Genomic DNA, 18,797 nt, shown 5'->3' on the forward strand with positions numbered 1-18,797 from the left:
CAGTGCTAAGCCCGAGAGCTACAGGACTTTACTTCCTACTGGGTCCCACTCAAAGCAACAAATGCTCTTTTCCATATTTTCCTTCCTGCCGCAGTCCGGAGGTCCAGAACAACGGGCAGGAGCAGAGGGCAGAGAGCCAACGACACAGCAGCCAGTTAAGTAATCGTAGCTTTTCGCTCCTTATAGCTATGAGGTTACTGGCTTCCTTGGTTGGTCAAGGGGATGTCAGTCAAGGTCAGGGAAAAAGATTCTTTTACTTTAGTGTGCCTGTTTGTGGGACGTAGGGTTTGGAGGAAGCAAGAGCTTGTTAGGATCTGCAAACCCTTTAGTAAGACTCAGGTTACACAGCAGGTATGGAATAGAGTTTGTTGCATAGACAAGCGTTGAGGCCAGGCTCCTGCTTTCAAGCTGATGGCCTGAAGGTACTTACCCTCTGTTCTGCAAGTCTTCCAAATTGGAGGCATTCCATTCGGAGCCCTGCAGGGAAAACATGCAAAGGGACACATCAGCCAGAAGGAAGGCATGGCGAGACAACTGATGAAGGGAGGGATTGTGGCCAGCGAACCGGAGGAGGAAGCTGGCCAGCCAAGTGTTGGAGAACCGGTAGTCTTTTGAGTAAGGGGGCACACAAGAGCGGAAACAGGGCTGATGTTCAGCACCTTATCTCGCCCCATTAACCAGATCTATTCTGAAGCAACATGCAGCTCTGCAAAGCAGGAGCCCAGCACCATATGCTGGCACTTCCTGCAAACCGCTGACAAATCAACCTCAGCCAAGACAAGACCACTCCACCCTTTCCCTGGAGGCTGCTGCCATCTCTACCCCACAGAAGAGAGACTGCCTGTATTTAAAAACCATCCAGGTGCTGTTTATACATGAAACACCCATCTCACACATCAAAGACAGCAACACCATAAGCTCAGTTGGGTTGCACCTCTTCTCCCCACGTTCAAAGCCTGCGTGAGCAGAGAAATAAACACATTTAACCCTCTTCTCTGCAGCACACACAGGGCCTCCAAGCTACTTGCTTCCCGCTCAAACACATAAAACCCTGATTGAGGACAAAACCATTCAGACAAAGGCTTCCTCCTAAATCTAAGGTGCACAAGCTATCTGCTTCCCTGCCCTAAAACAGCTCCTAAACAGAAAGATAGTTCAAGTGAAGGAGTAAGTAAGAGGCACCTAGGCAGCGCTACCATCACCAGCAGAACTGCACTGCTCATAGCTGCTCCCACATCGCCCCAGGGCCGGGAGTTGCCTAGCCAGGGCAAGCAGCCCATGGGAGCATAACCCACCTGTAAGCCCCACCAGCCTGAGAGCAAGAACCTCCCAGTCTTGCAGAAGCAGCAGTGTCCACCCAGAGGATGGGCTGCTGCTTGCCCCAGCAAGCGTGCATCGGCACCCCGTGTCTGAGATGGGGGAGCTCCAAGAGCTCTGACTCACAGACACGCACTTGCAGAGAAGTCCCGAGCGCTCCCAGCCTGTGTCTGGATGTGCACACACAGGGAAGGGTCACGTTACTGTTCTGGTAGCTAATGGGGACAAGTCTGTTGTCTTGTCTTGACACTTCAGGAATACAACGAACAAAACGCAGCTGGTTCTTTCCAAACTGATCTACTTCCTAAGATAAATCATCGTAATGAGGACACCATTCAAGGGTTCAGCACAGATGGGGCTCTGAATTTTGAGCAGAATAAAGGGGCAAGTGTTACATGCCACGGTAGCCCAGATTTCAACAGAATCCACTGCCTTCAGGCACAGATCAGGTCAATCCCACTGAAGTCCAGAGCTGTGCATGATCTGAAGGAGGACTATGGGGGGTCTTGCTGTTCAATATCTGCCAAATGACATATTTTGCTCCCTGCCGTATCTACCCTAGCCAGCCAGACTTAGTTAGCTTCATATTGTTTCTTCTGGCCAAGGAAGAAGAATTTAATTCACACCTGGGAACCACCAGTTTCCACAGGTATGGAGAACAATGCTGCTGTGGTGAAAACCCTTTCTCCTGTCCTTTGATCCACAATCACCAACATCAGCAGGTCTCTTATTTCCTGCTTAGTTATTTTAGCATTCCCTATGTGGGATCCCACAGGACTCCTGCCTCCACCTGGAAGGAAATAGCTCCATGCCTTCCAGAGATGTCACTATGACTTTGCCTTGCAGTATACACACTCCTGAATTAAGCTGGTGCTCAGCCCCAGCAGCACTTCTCCTCACCGCAGAGAGCTACTTCGCGAATACTTCTCTTCCACGCATTAGCCACAGCTTTTCTCCTCGGTGATGCCTGCAAGCCTTGTTTTAAAGGTCTTGCTCCCATTAAATGCACTCAGAGCCAAGACTCCAAGCCTTGCAGCAGACTGAACTGCCTGTACTGCTTTAGACTAGCACTGTAAGCCTGTAACAAGTCTCTCTTTCCAGAGAACAGTCTGAAAAAAAAAAAAAAATCCATTACGTCGTAGGTACTTTAAGTTTCCTGGCTCTACCCCATCGCAATTTCTTGGGAGTGCTCACATTAACATACACCATCCCTTTTCAGCCACCACACTAAGCTTCAGGAGACTGGGAGAGGCCGTCTCCGTTTGGAAAGACCAGCTGGTCCAAGAGGAATGGCTTCGTTTAAAGTTGAGCCAACCTCATAGGCTAGAACAGCCCAACCAAACCCGCGTCCATCGCTTCAGGGCTGGGAAATCCAGTGGGGTGCTGACTCACCAGAAGGAGGTGCAGTAATTAAGACAGGCCCCAGCAGCAATGAAAGGCAACTCAGCAAGCAAAACATTAAAAGGTGAAATGTTTATGTTTCCTTAAGTGACTTATCTCCAAGATTCTTTTGTTAAGCTCCTCTGTTCCTCTTGGATCAAATGAACTCAAGAGGTTTCCACGTTACAAGAGTGTCATTCCATCTGAACATTGCACAGCTTTTCTCAGCAGCTCCTTCCCTCTTTGCTGCAGTGATGCCCTTCCCAAACACACATGCTCCAAGAACTTGGTGTGTGGGTACCCTGGACAGTTAAAGCTACAAAACTGGTCTTACATCAATGTAATCAGCCCTGAAAGGCAGTTAAAATTCAGACTTTCTCCCTTCCATCATCTAGTGACAGGGTCTACAGCTTGGGTGGTGTTGTGTGGCAAAATTTAGTACAGCCAAGAAGCCAGGCTGCTCTTGTTCAACAGCACTAGTGTCTTGCTTAAGAGTATGTGACCCCAGGAGCAGCCAATCTCTCCTTCAGAGTTCCTCTAAGTTCCTCCAGAGGCCTGTGTGTCAACCAAGACATAGTGAGAAGTGTTAGGTGTGTTTACTCTTGAATTCAGACTTACCAAAAAGACATGATCAAATATCTGCGTGGGGCTGTCCATCTGCCCAAGGATCACTATCATTTCATTGTCAATGAACTCTTTGAACTCCCGCAGGTTACACACCATCTGCATCTCCAGCTCCGTGCGTATCTGGGTGGGGAGGAGGAAGACAGGGAAGCCATGAGAAGGTTTTGTTCTGGCCGTCCTTCACAGCATAAAGTACAGAGCTCTCTAGTCTGCACAAGAGCACTGCTGCTCCCTCACCACACACCTCTTTTGATGTGATGTTCTCCAAATCTTTCTGCATCATGATCTCCCTTAACTTGGTCTTAATTAGCCGTTCCGTGCGTTCTCGCTCAGTTGGGCTGTCAGAAGAAAGCAACAGAGTCACTAGGAGGGGAAACAAACTGGACTCATGGCACTTTTTAAACAGGTATTGTATAGACTGGATGCTCTGCAGAGTCTCAGATACTCACACTGCTTCCCCCAAGCTGGAGGGAATTCAGGTGACTGTAAAGCCCAGTTTAGATTCCCAGTTGTGTATGAAAGCGACCAACTGAATGCTCCTAATCCATTGCAGTCATCCAGAGAACCTCTGGTATTTGGTAAAATTTAAATTGGGAAGGCTGCATTATATTCTCTGGAGCAATATCGCAGCCTCCCCCTACCTTTCTTGGAAAGGTAACAGCTCCAAAGCTCCTTACATGGAGAGACGAGGGCAGCTAAGCCTCTGTGCATTCCTCCAGCCTCTGCTGCCAGGGGCCTTATCACCAGCTGCAAAAATAGCCTGACTAACACCAAGGGAAGTTGCAACAGAGCAGCAGCACAGAGCCGTCTCACCCATCGTCTTTAGAAGGGACTCGGCAGTAACATCTCACACCACCTTTCCCTCTCTCTGGAAGGCTGCCAGGATGGTGCCTGCACAGATACTTCTCTGCTTTACAAGGGTCCAACTGGTGGGTCACAAATAAAAATAATGAAAGTTCCTGGTCCTTTTAACCTCATGCATTATTTCAGGACTCAATTAAGAGAATGTTGTCTAGGTGTCTCCAGGAAATCATTCAATTCCTGCCACCAGGCAAAGGGTTGGTCACGTAAAATTTATATATGAAAAGCTACAAGAGAATATTAATCTGACAGCCTGCCAAAACTTTTCAGCCACTCTCCTTGTACATTAAAAAACCATCAAGTGTGAAGACTTGTTCACAGCTGAGCAACTGCTTAGCATTATTATTCACTCACTGAACTCCAACAACAGGAAATATCTGAGAGCATAAATCAACCGATGGCACTATTATACTGGGAAAGCAGCTGGGGCTTGTGAAGTCATTTCTCCTACTGCAAACCAGGCAACTAAGCCCTCACGCTTGGCATCACATCTGGACGCAGACTACCTTTGAGGTTATATGGCATCAGTACCATCAGCAATTACTAATTACAGGGCTTGTAAACTTCGAATGTTGATGCAGCCTATAAATTTCGTCTTTCCAAACTGTCTACCTACCTACCTCAGCCACTGTTTTGGACCATGTATCACCAGACATCCAAGCATTTGGCTGGAGACAGCTTGGGACCTACATACTGTCCTGTTACACACTTACAGAGCTCCTCAGTACGATGAAAAACCGCACTGCTCTTTGTCCCCACTCTTCGGTGTTATCAGAGAAATGCCTACGGGGATGCTTGTGAGCTCACAGACTCAGAAGTCCATAAATAAACATCTCACTTTACAGCAAAATGAACTGAGTAAGGAAAAAAGAACTGTGTTACTCTAAACACGTGCTCAGACACGCACCAGTGTAAGAGCAAAGTCCAGAGAAACCTGCTCCTTGCAGGGGACACTAGGCCTGGAAATCAGAAGACAAAACTAGCAAAGAGGAAGGCCTAGGTAGAAGACACCACACCTCTCTCTCACTAGTAACATAGGACTTACGTTGCAGAAGCAAAGATCTGCAAGCCTAAAGCCCAAGGTAAAGAACTAGACTGAAAACAGAGGCTGGAGGAGACGCAAGGGAGCCCCCAGGGGGGCTAAACTTCTAGTGCTGGTATTTACCTAATCAGGGGTCCGCTTATTACGTGGAAAAGGAAACCTTTCCTCATTAATACCTAATTAAGAGTCATCTCTTGTGGAAACTGTCTCCTCATTCGGAAAATGCAGTGCTTGACAGTCAAACACTTTGGCTCAGCGGAGCCAGACCAACTTACACATCTGTGAAGAGGGCGGGTGAGTCGGGCCGGTGGGACTGGACATCTTGCATGGCATTCCACTCATTGACTGACGACTGGTCAGAGTTGATATGGCTCTCATAGTAACTGACCCACGTGAGAAAAAGGCTCCCTGGGTAGTAATTGTTGCTCCGTGCCACCTCACAAGCCTTATGTAAACTCTGCAGAGCAGACCTAGAAAGAAAAGAATACTTGCAGGATTATAACTTCTCCCTCAGGCTGGTATCGAGCACGAAGCAGCAGCCAAATCCAGGAAGCTGCTCACATCCCATCAGTTGGTACAAATCCCAGTTCTGTATGCCGCAGTCCCCAGCACTAAGCAGGAGGCTGTCCTGCAAGGGTGTGGATAACCACACGCTGCAAGAGCTTACATGTCTTCACTGAAGTACGCCAAGAAAAGCCTGGAGAGCTGTGAAGGTGCCCACAATTCAGAGGGCAGAGGGACCTCTGTCTCTGGCTCCAAAACCTGCTACAACTACCTAAGCCATAAATAAGATGCACAGAGTTTGTGTCCAAGACAGGGTGCTCTGACAGCTCCTACTGCACCATCAGCTCGCCTGGGCGCAGGGCAGGGACACCCAGGAATGAGTCATGAAGAGCAGCACAACCAAGGGCTTAGGACTTGACTTCAGTGAGGTGTTTAGGTGTCTGGCCTCTCTCACTGCACGAGGGATGTCAGAAGTTTCTTCAGCTGCTGCTGGGAAACAAATCCCCCTCTCCTATTTTTAGCTTGTTTTAAATCTTTGACCGGGATCAGAAGGATCCAGGTCAAAATCACTGGGGTGACACAGTAGCATGACACCCTGACAGGCGATGTATTTCTGCAATGCAAAGAGGCTTGCGCCAGAAATACTTTCATGGCCACTACATTCTTACATGTGCCACCCTAAAAGGCAAGAAAAATGCAAGCAGCTTCTCTTTCCTTCTCGCTATCACAATGAACATGTCTCACTGGAGACACAGACGCTTAAAATATGCACAGCGTGGATTTCCTTATTTATGACAAATAAAAAAATAAATGTATTTCAAACACACGCTCAAAGCAATTCTGCTTTGGAGAGATTCAAAGCAGCAGCCCTTTGCAAGAAAAATTACCCTATTCCTTCCTGCCCCCAGCTGAGAGGGGGGTGCGGCTGCAGCAGTATTATAAACTCACTGCTGTACACCAGAACTGGCATATTATATTTTTTCTTGGGTATCAAACTTCCTTCCCAGTCTCTGAAGGAGACTTTTGGCTGCTCAAGTAGGTCTCAAGATACCAATAATGCAAAGCAGCACCTGCTTTTTAAAAGCTCAAGCAGCCAAAACACCTTGGAAAAAGGATCACTGGGACAGATTATAGTAAGTACTTACCACATTGCCTGTACAGACACTGGCTTGAATATATGAACCCTGTTATCTGTCGATACGCTGAACCCTCTGGAGAGAGGAAAAAAAAAAAGCACAGTAAAAATGTGTCCCAAAAGCAAATTTTCTGTTAATAACTGATAGTTTGTAGCACGTTAGAACAGCAAAGGAGTAGCCCTATGCATACACGGCCGAGTTCAGCTAGCAAACAGATCAAAATAGCACACTAAAAGCTCTAAGATAACTTTTTAAAGCAGCTGCTCTTTGGGAATGAAACTAAGACAGTGGGACAGTGCTGGGCTGTGCTGTTTACCTTGGCAACACACATTCAGTGCCACAGCTGGGAGCAACAGAGTGCAGCTAAAGTGATCCTGGGGCAGCTACCAAGGAAAGAAAAGTCATTCCACGCACTGTACTGGAGAGCCCTTGTAACCGGCACAAACAGGAGTCTGCAAGTCAGGTGTCTATTTGGCAGAGAAACATCATTCTTATTCTATGTTCAGCCCAACGCTGCCTGCTGCAAGCGTGATGGAGGAACACATAATAGGATCCCTGTAAGGAGCTTTCACTACACACCCACTCACCAGTAAAAGCTCCTTTACTCCAGCTTAAACACACACACGAGCCACTGTCTCAGTGCATGTTTATTCACAGATAAGTCAATTATTGGTGTTCCCTGCCACAACCACTGTGATTTAGGATGTTTGAGTCTACTAACCCGATACAGGTCAACAGCAGGAGGTCTGCTGGACCTGTAAGGGCTCTGCAATCATTCAGATCCTTCTCCGTACACCGTGCTGCGAGCTAACACGTGGAGACCCTCTGCTATTGACCTAGAACATACAGAAGACACTCACCCATCCCCGTCCAGGTGGATCAAGGTGTCACTCCACAGCGGCAGCACCAAGCCCATTGTACAAGTGCTACTGCAGTAAGAAAGAGAAGGTCAGTTCATCTACTACGGCACCACGCTATTATTTAATTTCACAGCAATAGCTGCAGATGTTTGCACTCGTTAGAAACAAAATTAAAAGATCCCACTGCTGCTTCAGGGACAAACAAAGTGAGTGTTGTTCTACAGGTGTCTGGCAAGGATCATTAACCAGATACAGGGCACACTTTCAAGTAAGCTTAAAGGGTTAACACACACCCAGGAGAAGAGCAAACAGGATTCAGAAGCAGCAAGCTTTCTGCAGAAGGTCAGAAGGGGCTCACAGTCTCCAGGCAGCTCAAGGCTTTCTTTACAGATTAGTCCCTCTAAGGCTCAAGTGGTTTGGTTCTAGCTCTGATTTGCAATCCACAGCTTTGTTTTCTTGTTTGTCCCTCAGCCCCAGCTGCTGGGAACCGCGATCAGTCTAATCTAATTGACTGGCAGCACGGTAGGTCTGCAATCACAGCCCATCACCCCCTTGTTGACTCCTGCCCCTTCTTCGCCCTCCCACACCTCGAGGATGAGCACAACAGCCAGCAGAGACAGACACCTCTTGGCAACCCCACTCCTCTCTCAGCTGCTTCGACCTCTTTGCCCTCACTGTCACCTGCTTTCTGTAAGGCTGAGCAAAAAGCCAAGTTAAAAGCAGAAGTCAAGCTTCTGGAAAAAAGGCAGGGGCGGAGGAACCCCAACATGAACTGCACCAGGTTGTCAAACGAAAAAGCTAACTCTCATAAAGCTGTAAAATTGGTCCATAATCAAAGCAGCATCTTGAACTGGATTCAATTGCCTCCTGCTCTTACGCTTTGCACTAATTGCTCTCAAATTTCCACAAGCCCTAACACCCCCGTCAGTCTCTGCAGCTCATGAAAAGTGGGGAAAGAGGGCAAGATTCGAGGCTTCAGAGGGTCAGCAGACACGAAGCCCTGTAAACGCACACGCCTGGAGCGACTGGTGCCCAGCACAAGGAGACACTGCGGCACACAGCTATTTCTGTTGACAACACGAGATGAGCTCATGGAAAGATGTGTTTTTAAAAGGCTTCCCAAGGTGGCCGGGGTATTTTTAGTGATACTGTTCAGCAAGCGCTTATCAGAGACCATAGCAACAAGTCTACATTGAGTTATAAATACCAAGTGGGCTAGGGGAGGGTGTATCAGACTGACCATCCAGAACCAAAGTAACTCTAGCAGAAAGCTAAAATGACCCTGCTATGTTATTAGAGACTGAATACCAACGAGCTCTCAGCTATCAAAGGTGGCTGTGCTGGTGTACCACAGCCAACAGCAAGCTCCAAGCTCACAGCAACCTGTGCAAGGACAAGTTATTCTTACCCTACCGCAAGAGCATCTCTGAGCTACAGCTGTGCACACACGCACAGGAAGGGAGCCAGGAGCCAGTGGCAGCATTAAGCTGGTCCTGCTTTTCAGCAGGCATCACTTGAGCATCCAAATCAAGCCACTTGAAATTAAGCATAGTGGCTGTTGAGATCAGCAGGCTGATTAGAAGGCCATTTCTTATCCAAACAGTTAAAAAATATTTCCTAGTGACCCCATTAACTACCTGAAAGTAATTTCTACCAACTAGGTTCAGTAGCAAGACTCATTCCTGTTGTGCTAGAACTAAGCATGTACATGAAACCTTCCAAAAATTCTGTGAATATCCAGGTTTTTCTTTCCGTGCGTAGCCAAGACTTACTTACAGCCCTTTACAAGAGCCACGTGCCTCCATGCCCTGTCCTAAGTTCCCAGTGTCCTTTTCTAAACTTGAAGCTTCTGCCTGTGAAGCTACTGGGGGTGCTGCCTCCTGGCTCACAGTCACTCCGGCAGCAAAAGCTGCTTCCTAGCCACATTCTGCAGCCTTTTGGAGAGGTCAGCAGCAATTTAAATGAATGAAGCAAAAGCACTAAACCCCGATGACATACTGATGTCTGGGGAGAATACACGTTGCGTGAGATCTGCCATCAGCAACCCTGACATTCCCATCAGGTCCTTTGTGCCATGACCTTGGTAAGGGGCTGCCTGACAGTCACTTTCTTATTAGCTGCTCTCCTGAACCTTGATGTCCAGCTTCTCTAATTGCAGCTTTTTCTTTCTTTGCATGCGAGTTGTCCCTGGTGTGCAGATGCAGGCCCTAGGGACCTCACCATTCAGAGACACTTAAGGGCACTTAGTGTCCTCATGCAAGCCTGAGGCTTGGACCTGTGCTGTCGTCTTCCATTTTCCACCTCCTCTCAAGAAATAAAAGGGGAATTCTGGGTCTCAAGGAAAGTGTTAGGCTGGAAAATCCAAAGCAGTCTATCCCCAGAGAGCACAAACACCAGAGAATGGTTTCTAACACTTAACACATGGCTGAACGCAAAGACTTTTCCCACCTGGACATTGTGAGTACCTGTCATTGGAAGAGAAATCCATTCCTAGGACAATGCTCTCTTCGGTGTCTTGTCTGCCGTTGGTAGACACTACCACCATGTATCTAGTGCGGTTCTGGTAGGTACTTTCCAGTCTTACAGCCTGAGGAAAGGAAGAGGAGAGATCAGCATTGCGGCCAGCAAAACACACACTATTACCTTTACAAGCCACCTTTTCATGCCAAGTGACAGGCGCAGAAGCGGTGATGCAGTTTGCACTAGTATGGACGCTCCACACTTCTCATCTGGGCAACCAGCAGAAGAGGGATAAGTGACTTAATTCTCTCACACAATGCTTTCCTCGACAGCTGGCACGTTCCTGGTGCCTTCTGCACACCTTGCTGCAGGCCTGCTCTGTCCTACCACCATTCTGTTTAACCAGCAGTCTACAAGGCTGGCTGCCACAGTCCTCTGACTGGTCCCAGTCTGGTAAGCTTCATGGAGAATTACACGTTCAGCAAGACAGACGGGCACTAAACGTGCTCTTCACCTCTCAGAGGGCTTTGCCCAAAGAGCTGGGTCTTTCCTTGAAACTACTGTGTGCAACAACAGCTCCAATGAGACTCACTCCACCACCTTCCCAGGCAGCTGGACAGACAACTAGGACCTAATTCATACGTGGTTTCCTGCTGGTCCTTTAAATTCTTCTAGCAGATTGCTTGGTAGCGAAGCAACCTTATTGCCTTACACCGGGCAGGGAAGATTTCCCTATGGCTACGCTGTACCCGTGGTTGGATTCACATTGCCCAGAAAAGGCAAAAGTCATCGTGCCTCATTGCTCCTGCCAGAACCCAGTACCAAAAGTACATGTACCCCAGTACCAAAAGAGTGATCTGGCAGGACTGGAGGAGGCCTGAACTTCACCCCAAGCTCCCCCAAATCAAATACTACCGACAGCATTCAGAAAGCAGCTGTGCAGCTAAGCTGTGAACGTCAAACCAACACTGAAGCTCCTGAAAGGCTACACTGAAGTGTAATGCTCCTCCAGAAACCATGAGGAAGCGAGAACTGAAGTGACTCCAGCAAATCTTCTCACAGAGAGACTGCTGCTTAGTGAGGAGCCCAGGGAGGGGAGCCCAGCATTTTAGGTTTTGCTGATAAACATCTGCAGCCTTTACTTGCAACGCTTTCTGGACTCTGTTCCAAGCCATTTGCGGTTATTTTAGTCACAGGAGAAACTAGGACATCCCTAGAAAGGAAGCGTCTTAAATTATGTGTACTAAATCTTAACTTTGGACAGCCTAATCCAACCCCAAGATGTCGTCTGGCTTCAATGTTTACCTTATTGTTTAACTTGAACTTTGAGCAGGGCCTACAGAGGGCAAACACGGGCAAGAAGGAGCCGTCACAGCCCAGCCTTGTCCTCTGCTGTGGACAGGCACCTGCCTGCTGCAACAGGACCCAGTTGCCAAATTCCTTGCGACCCAGCGGTTGAAGCTCAAAACGGTGTTTGACATCCTTCACAAACTGAACCTGAATTCCTCAAACACCAGCAGCCCTCCTGAGCTACTGCTTGTGTAGACACTTCTTGGTGGCCCACAGGAGTTCATGGCTCAGAGAACCCAGTTTAAACAGTCATTTCATCCTTAAAATAAAAGGTCACAGAATAACTATTGTGTGGGATCTCTCAGGAGCAGGCTGCTTTTCCCAATATGCTCCTTTGATTCTTTCTAAAGTGGTCTTGAGGCCCAAGGAAGCCCCCTCTGGCCTCCTCACACTAGCCAGTAAGTCTTGGCCACAAGATGTGGCAGAGTCTACAACGAAGGTTAAAACAGCACACGGCAGCTAAAACACAGCTCGCTACTTTACCGGAGTGAAGTCTCCTGCTCTGTCGCAGGAGACTATGCCGAGAGCAGCAGGAAAAGCTTCCCAGTGGCGTTGCAGGAGCAGCAGCTCTAGTGATGGGGGCGGAATAGCAAGAGCAGGCAGGAGACGGTGTTGACCGCATCTTCTAGACTTGTCCAATGGGACCGAAGACTAACAGAAACTACCCCAAATGCTGATGCCAGCTGACAGACGTGCTCCGCACAGCAAGAGACTGTGCCCCACCCCATCTCTTTAGGATAAGTCATGCTAAAACCAGCCTTATTTTCCTTCTTGCTCCTTGAGTCACTGGGATTCCTTTGGGAAACACGGAGGATCAAAGTGGTCAGGACTTCAAGGTGTGAATTCTGCCAAAGACGGCTGTTTCTACAACTAACCACTTGTAGCAAAACAGAAAGGGTGCTCTTCAACCTAGAAGAGCAAGCAATCACCAAGGTCTCGGTGGTTAAAGTCATCACCTACATTAGGAACCAAACCTCAAACAGAAACAAGGACTTGCCTAAAATGGGAGCAGGTGGACAACAGCTGCCCTGTGTCCAGGGCATCCACACACGAGCTCCATCCTGCTTCTCTTGAGGACAGTCCAGCAGCAAGAGGATTAATGTAATCTAACTTACTTTGCTAAACCAATTTGGCCAGCAATAATGGGAAGCATGGTCTTAATGCAAGACCCTTTAGAACATGGGGAGACAAACAGTGGCCAAAGGTCACAGCTTCCAAGTCTCTGGAATGGGATTTTCAGAGGACCAATTAAGAGAAATAGGGCATGGCTTATCGTGGCTCTCTGGATCCAACACTTACACTCTTACCACAAAGCAAAGGACCAGGAGTGGAGCAGATAATGTGTTTTGCTAAATTTACTAGAATAAAACAGCAAATTTGATGTTCTTCTAAACCAACCAACCTCAAAAGTTACTACTAGTACTCCAACATGCCCATCAAATGACAAATTGGGCTCTAACCTTTCCAGTAAGCTCCAGTTCATATGCTCACCCAACAGTAGAAGCACACCAAGTAAGTGGTCTGATGCCTTTTAAATGAAGATATTTGAAATCCCACTCATTTGAGGGAGGATGGCCTAAATTCAGGGACTGTGATGAGCTAGAAGGTTCTTTCTCAATAGCTCACCTATACAGAGCTACCTTTCTCCTCAATTTAGGGAGGTTATTTACAGTCTCTTCATGAACAAAGATGATCTCTGTAGTCCTTTCAGGGCCAGCAACACTTTTCCTAGTTTTAGACTCACCTAAACACAAGCCAGGTGTTTATCTCCTGCTGCATTCCCATTTCGTCAGAAGTGTGATGTGGTATCTTACCAGCCCTTATGAACCACACATTCCAAGAGGTAAGTTCATACTGACCTTTCATCTTTTTCACGCTACACGAGAGTAGGTGTCTCATACAAAAACACACTTCTCAGTGGGATATTTGATTTGAAGACAAAAATGGTGCCCAACTTTCTGAAGTCTTTTACTACTGAACACGTAATGAACAAGTGCCCTGCTCTGTTAAGCTACAGGAATATTGTCAATCAGTTTGTTCACTTTAAACTCATTTTCCTTTTCTTTCTACTGATCTTACACTGGTACCATTACTCTAATCCTGCTCTCATGGAAAGCTAAAAAACCCTGCCAATAGCTCCAACAGAAGCAAGAGCTGTTCCAAATTTTAAGTGTAGGTTTATAGAGGATTAGATTCCTCTGCTGCCCTCTGAGCTGTGAAGCCTGCCCTCCAAATGACAGCAGCCAACACAAGAAGAGAATGCATTTCTCTCAGTACTGTTTATATTTCAAATCTCATTTGTATTTGCTATTTTATGAGAGTCCATTGCAGCTCTGCACACCCTTCGTTCGTCAAGAATCAATTAAATTCAAGTAGACTATCGAACTTAACCTCATGCAAGATTTCAGCATTCCAAATGTAGCTCTGAACAAAAGGGTTTATGTCTCAGCCCACAAAGTCCTTATTCAGCTGTTAAGGCTAATTTGTCCCAAATCACACAATGTAGCCAGTGATATTGCTGAACAATGACTTGTTCAATAGCTTCCAATGTTCTAACCCTGGCTCAGATTCTGAAAAGCATTGAGAACCCCCATTCCCATCACTTTCACTGAAATTTCAGTGACAGCAAGGTGTGCCTGACGAAGTTTAGGAATAGGTCCATTAGTTTGCTTATGACAAATTATTTTCGGTGGTCACTTTTAATGTCAGAGGATTCCATAGTAATCTTGGCTGTTTCCTAGCTATACTCATAAGATCAGTCTGGCTCCAGTGCGGCTCAGGAGGATTCAGCAAGCCAGAGGTGCCAGAATACCACTTCTGATGCTGGGCATACGTTGCTAAGAAGCACCAAGACAACACAGGAAAGAAACTTCAGGCTACTGAGTGAGGAGAGATGCAGATACACTCAGTCATGCCTGACCTTCTAGAGGACTTCAATATGTCCTAGACAAATTCCTCACTGCTCTTCTTTGGCTTCTGGAGGTCTTTAGGACAATGTATCAGTGCTATAAACAGCAATGTCTAACTTTCATTGTATCAATATAGGAGGTAATAATCCAGAAAGGCAGACAGACAAGGTTCAGTCCAGGTGCATACCTACATGGGGATCCTACATGCTCCTTCCTGATGAGCCATGGCCTTTTGGGATGCAAGGAGTTAGGAGAGCAGAGTGAGGACCACAAATAAACTAACATGGAAGGGCAAGTGTTCACACTGGTCAGATACAAGTCACCTACTCTTGATTTAAACAGGACACCAAACGAAATTACCCAGCCTCTCCGGTAATTGTTACAGTACTTTTTGAGAGCTTAAGTACTCCGTACTTGGTTCAAAGGCAGTCTTCTAGCCATACAATGTGTCTCACTGAAAAACGAGATAATCAGGCCTTGCATAATTAGCTGCTTTTCTACCTTCGTGGTTGCAAAGGCGACTCCCCAAACCCGCTGATGAAACCACTCCAACATAACACGCACCACTGCTTTCATGAGTTACACAGGTGTATTTGTCAAGTGGAACTTAACCTTTATAGTCATTAACAGCAGATAAGCAAAAAGCCAGCCTACCAGTCTGATGTTGTCTTCTGGGCGGAGCAGTATGAACATGGCCTGCAGGTGTTGCTGGAGATCCCCTGTAGGCAAGAGGGAAAGGTGAATGCACAAAAATAGCTTTAAATCACATGCAAGTTCCAGGCTGTCCGGCCAGAGCGAACGTCCACCAGAAACCAGACACGTCACCGTGAGCGTTGTCACTTCCGCCCACTCAGAGATGACAAAACTCCATCTCTTTGGAGTCAGCTGATCTTGTTCCATGTGCTCACCTGTTCCCGTCCTACCATACTCTCTCCAGCTAAATCCTGTTATCTTTTCAACTGGAATAAAAAGCGTCTCACTACTCTTTGCTCCTTTAAAAGACAAGGCAAACTAGGGAGAAACAGACCCCACCCCATGGCTCAACACCTCATTCTACCACACGCTTCATATCAGGAATCTGCCTTTTTTTTTTTTTTTCCACACCAACTCATTACTTAGTGCATAACGACTACTTAGATAAAAGTATCCCCCCCTTTGAAGTGAGATTTATTCTCATGGTAGAGCACCACGTGCCCACGTACACCTATGTACCAACCCCACCCAAAAGCGGCTAAGAATTGCCACCTGGAAAATCAAGCACCTACAATTTTTCCTAGAAAACGTTTGCTACGCTTTTACTGTGAGGCTGAGAAAGACAGAAAGATTAAAAAAAAAAAAAATCAGTCATGCAGTAACTTTAAAGTATAAAAAAAAAAAAAAAAAAAAAAAAAAAAAAGAGATGAGTGTTCCAGGTTCCTAAAGCATCAAGCATTTGAAAGACAAGTGAGATACCTTTCTGTTGGTGCTGCAGCATGGACTTCTCAGTGCTACTCCCCAGCCCGTGGAGAGCCAAGAGCTTCTCTGCTAAGCAAGCACGTTACCTTCTCAGTGTCAGCAAGCACTAACACCCCCACAGGCTGTTTTTTCCAATCACTACCTGGAAAATTAATCTGCATTCCCAGAAGGAAGAGTGCAAGGCTGCCAGGTGGGTGGCACAGAAGGAGAAGAAGAGGAGCCTTTGCTCTTCCACCCTCTCCCACTCCCCCACAGAGGAGAAGCTCAGTTTAGGCAACATTGTGGAGAAGAGCACAAATGCTGGAGCGAGTATTCAGCACAAGTGGCCATGAGAGCATTTTCTAGGAAGGTGGACTAACCTTCCTGATCTCCCTTTCTACGTCATCGGAGGTGCTACGATCTGTGCTATTTCATGGACTTTCAGAAAGAAGGAAACCTTGGGTATGGAGCAGCATCCACAAGTGTCACGTAAGGGAAGGGAAAGAAAGGAAACACTGCCCAGCGAGAGCTTGGTACCCAGTTTCCAAATTATTTTTATAGCTGGTGAAAAGCAGGGCTGAAGGGCCGCTGCAGGCTCTCTCCTGATGGGACAGGGTCAAGCTAGTGTGCAGTGGGCTATGCATTTCCCTGCTCTCCTCTTCCTTCCTCCCCAAAACACATTTCAGCATATGGAGAATGAGTCAATGCCCCAGGACTACATTTTAACTGGGGGTGGGAAAAATTGAGGCACTACACAGTGCTAGGGAAGTCACATACAAAGTACCAGCGGTGACAAGCACCTGAGGCTGCTTCCTGCTGAAGAACATTGTTCCCAGCGCTGGAGTGGCCAGCACGTGCCTCCCTAAACAGCAATTATTTAGGGAGATAGGCAACACAGGAAAGGTCAGCTCATCCATCGGATGCTTGTCCTCCCAGGGGTGCTGTGGGAGACAGGATTTCCCCACGTCAACACCAGTGCAAACTCCTGGCAATGCTGCTCAGTTCCAGCAAGTTTCGGCTGCTGGTGCGGCGGGAATCACGGAGAACTGGACTCAACAGGCAAAGGTCCCTCTACTTAGGTGGCACCTCCTGCCTGTAGCCTGGAAGAACCCGGCAAGTATTTGACTCACGAGGCATTCACACATCTCAGGCAGCTTGAAATGGAAGATGCTTCACCTCAGTTTTACCCTCCCCAAACTGTAACAGTTCCCATCTATTGATGCCAGCAATTCAACATTAGGAACCACTTTAAGAAGTGAAGTTCCCAGAGTTTAGAAAGAAAACAAAACAACCACCAAACGCTACCAGGACTACTGGGTTATCTCAATACTTGAAAAAGGGAGGAAGTTTCTAAGACAACCCTTTCTCTGCAAGGCTTAGGCAAGGAGTTCCGCTGTCCCTCATCCTCAGAAAGTTTATTGCACTCCTCCCTGTTCCCCAGCCCGCCCTGCCAGCCTTGGGAGCTCCAGAGCCGGAAAGTAAAGTATTCCTTCCTTGGCCAGCTTTAATTGACTTGCAGCATTTCCAGCCCCAAACACACAAGGCATTTTCTAAACTTCCTGGATTAAGAAAAAGCAAAGGAAAGGTTTTAGCATGCCAGAATCAGCACAAAGATATCACATCCTGTCCTATGAAGAGCTGTTGGCCCGGCTGGCATTCACGGCACGGCTGCTGCTTCCTATCACATTGTCCAGCCACCAGCAGATGCTTTTGTCTCCTTGGAGCTGGCAGGGTAGGTGCAAAGCATCAGCTGGAGCGGGATCTTAAAAGTGATTTACAGTATTCCAGAGATGGCAAAAGCCCCAGGAAAGCTGCATCCTTTTCTGGCTTCCAGTGTCATTGGGAGCACGAAAGCAAGCCCACCAGCCCACAGAACACAGCCCATTTGCCAGGTGGCATAGGACCGCCCAGCGAGAGAGCATGGACAGCTGGTACCATATCTAGTCAATCTGCCAACTAGTTGATTTCCATTGCCGAAGATGAAACGATTAAAAGGAATGGGTGCGGGCACTAATTATTTCCTCTTACGCATTTACTCTTTCTGCTGCATCCTAGCACTTCTGATGAATTAGAAGGGCAGGTCAGAAAGGTTAGTCAACCTTCCTAGAAAATGCCCTTGTAGCCACTTGAAACACTATTGCATCCATAGGCAGCAATTCCATACTGGAAAGTTATGTCCGCTCTCCACCCCCCTTCTAATTTTGTGTGCCAGAGATAAGTCACGACACACACATGGGAATGAAAGTTGAGCACGGATTATCGGACTCCGAGAAAGGAGACCGTTTTCTTTGCCACGCGCTCTGCCAATGACCGATTCACCCCTCAGAGCCGCACTCTCTACATCACTGTTTTAATTTTGGTGGCACAGATGTTTTGCCCAGGAAGGTGACACATCGATCCCTCGGTGTCCGGTCTGCCGGCATATATTGTACTTTAGAGAAGTTCACAGAAAAGAAAAGATGGTGCACACTCATACAAAGGTCTCTTTTGAGTGAAATCTCCAAGCACCATAAAAAAATACTGTACCATTCACATCACTTGACAAGCAGGGAAACTGAGGAAAGGACAAGTACTGCTGCCTCATTAAATCTCACCCTATAAACCAAAGAGACAGGAATAAAAAGTCTTCCAGGAACAAAAATCCCACCCCTTAGGCAAGCCAGCCTCTTAAATACAAAATGTCTTGCTGTAAGCAATTACAACACAGCAGATTTGCTTTCTTGGCAACCTGGCTTCTAAAAGCTCTGGCCTGATTAGACAATCGACTGTTTTCCACCAAGGTCTCCAGACCTGGCGTAAGTCGTCTGTAGGCAAGTAGAGGAGGCAGCAAGAGAGACTCAGAGCTGTCCCCATCCAGTGGGTCCCCTCTGGAAGGCAAAGCCAAGACAGCGACTGCCCTGGGCTTCAATTGTGCAAAGGA

General features: G+C 47.2%; 1 protein-coding gene across 1 annotated transcript in view; it reads right to left on the reverse strand.

The window, feature by feature from the left end:
• Positions 1-18,797, reverse strand: part of SSH2 (slingshot protein phosphatase 2) — a 102,328-nt gene that overhangs the window by 12,037 nt on the left and 71,494 nt on the right. Inside the window, 8 exon segments of the mRNA XM_074160510.1 lie at positions 431-477; positions 3,316-3,444; positions 3,566-3,659; positions 5,500-5,694; positions 6,874-6,939; positions 7,725-7,793; positions 10,190-10,311; positions 15,098-15,162. Of these exon segments, the coding sequence (XP_074016611.1) occupies positions 431-477; positions 3,316-3,444; positions 3,566-3,659; positions 5,500-5,694; positions 6,874-6,939; positions 7,725-7,793; positions 10,190-10,311; positions 15,098-15,162 (787 nt within the window).

This window comes from Numenius arquata, chromosome 18 (assembly GCF_964106895.1).
Source record: "Numenius arquata chromosome 18, bNumArq3.hap1.1, whole genome shotgun sequence".
In the NCBI taxonomy this organism is placed as follows: domain Eukaryota; kingdom Metazoa; phylum Chordata; class Aves; order Charadriiformes; family Scolopacidae; genus Numenius; species Numenius arquata.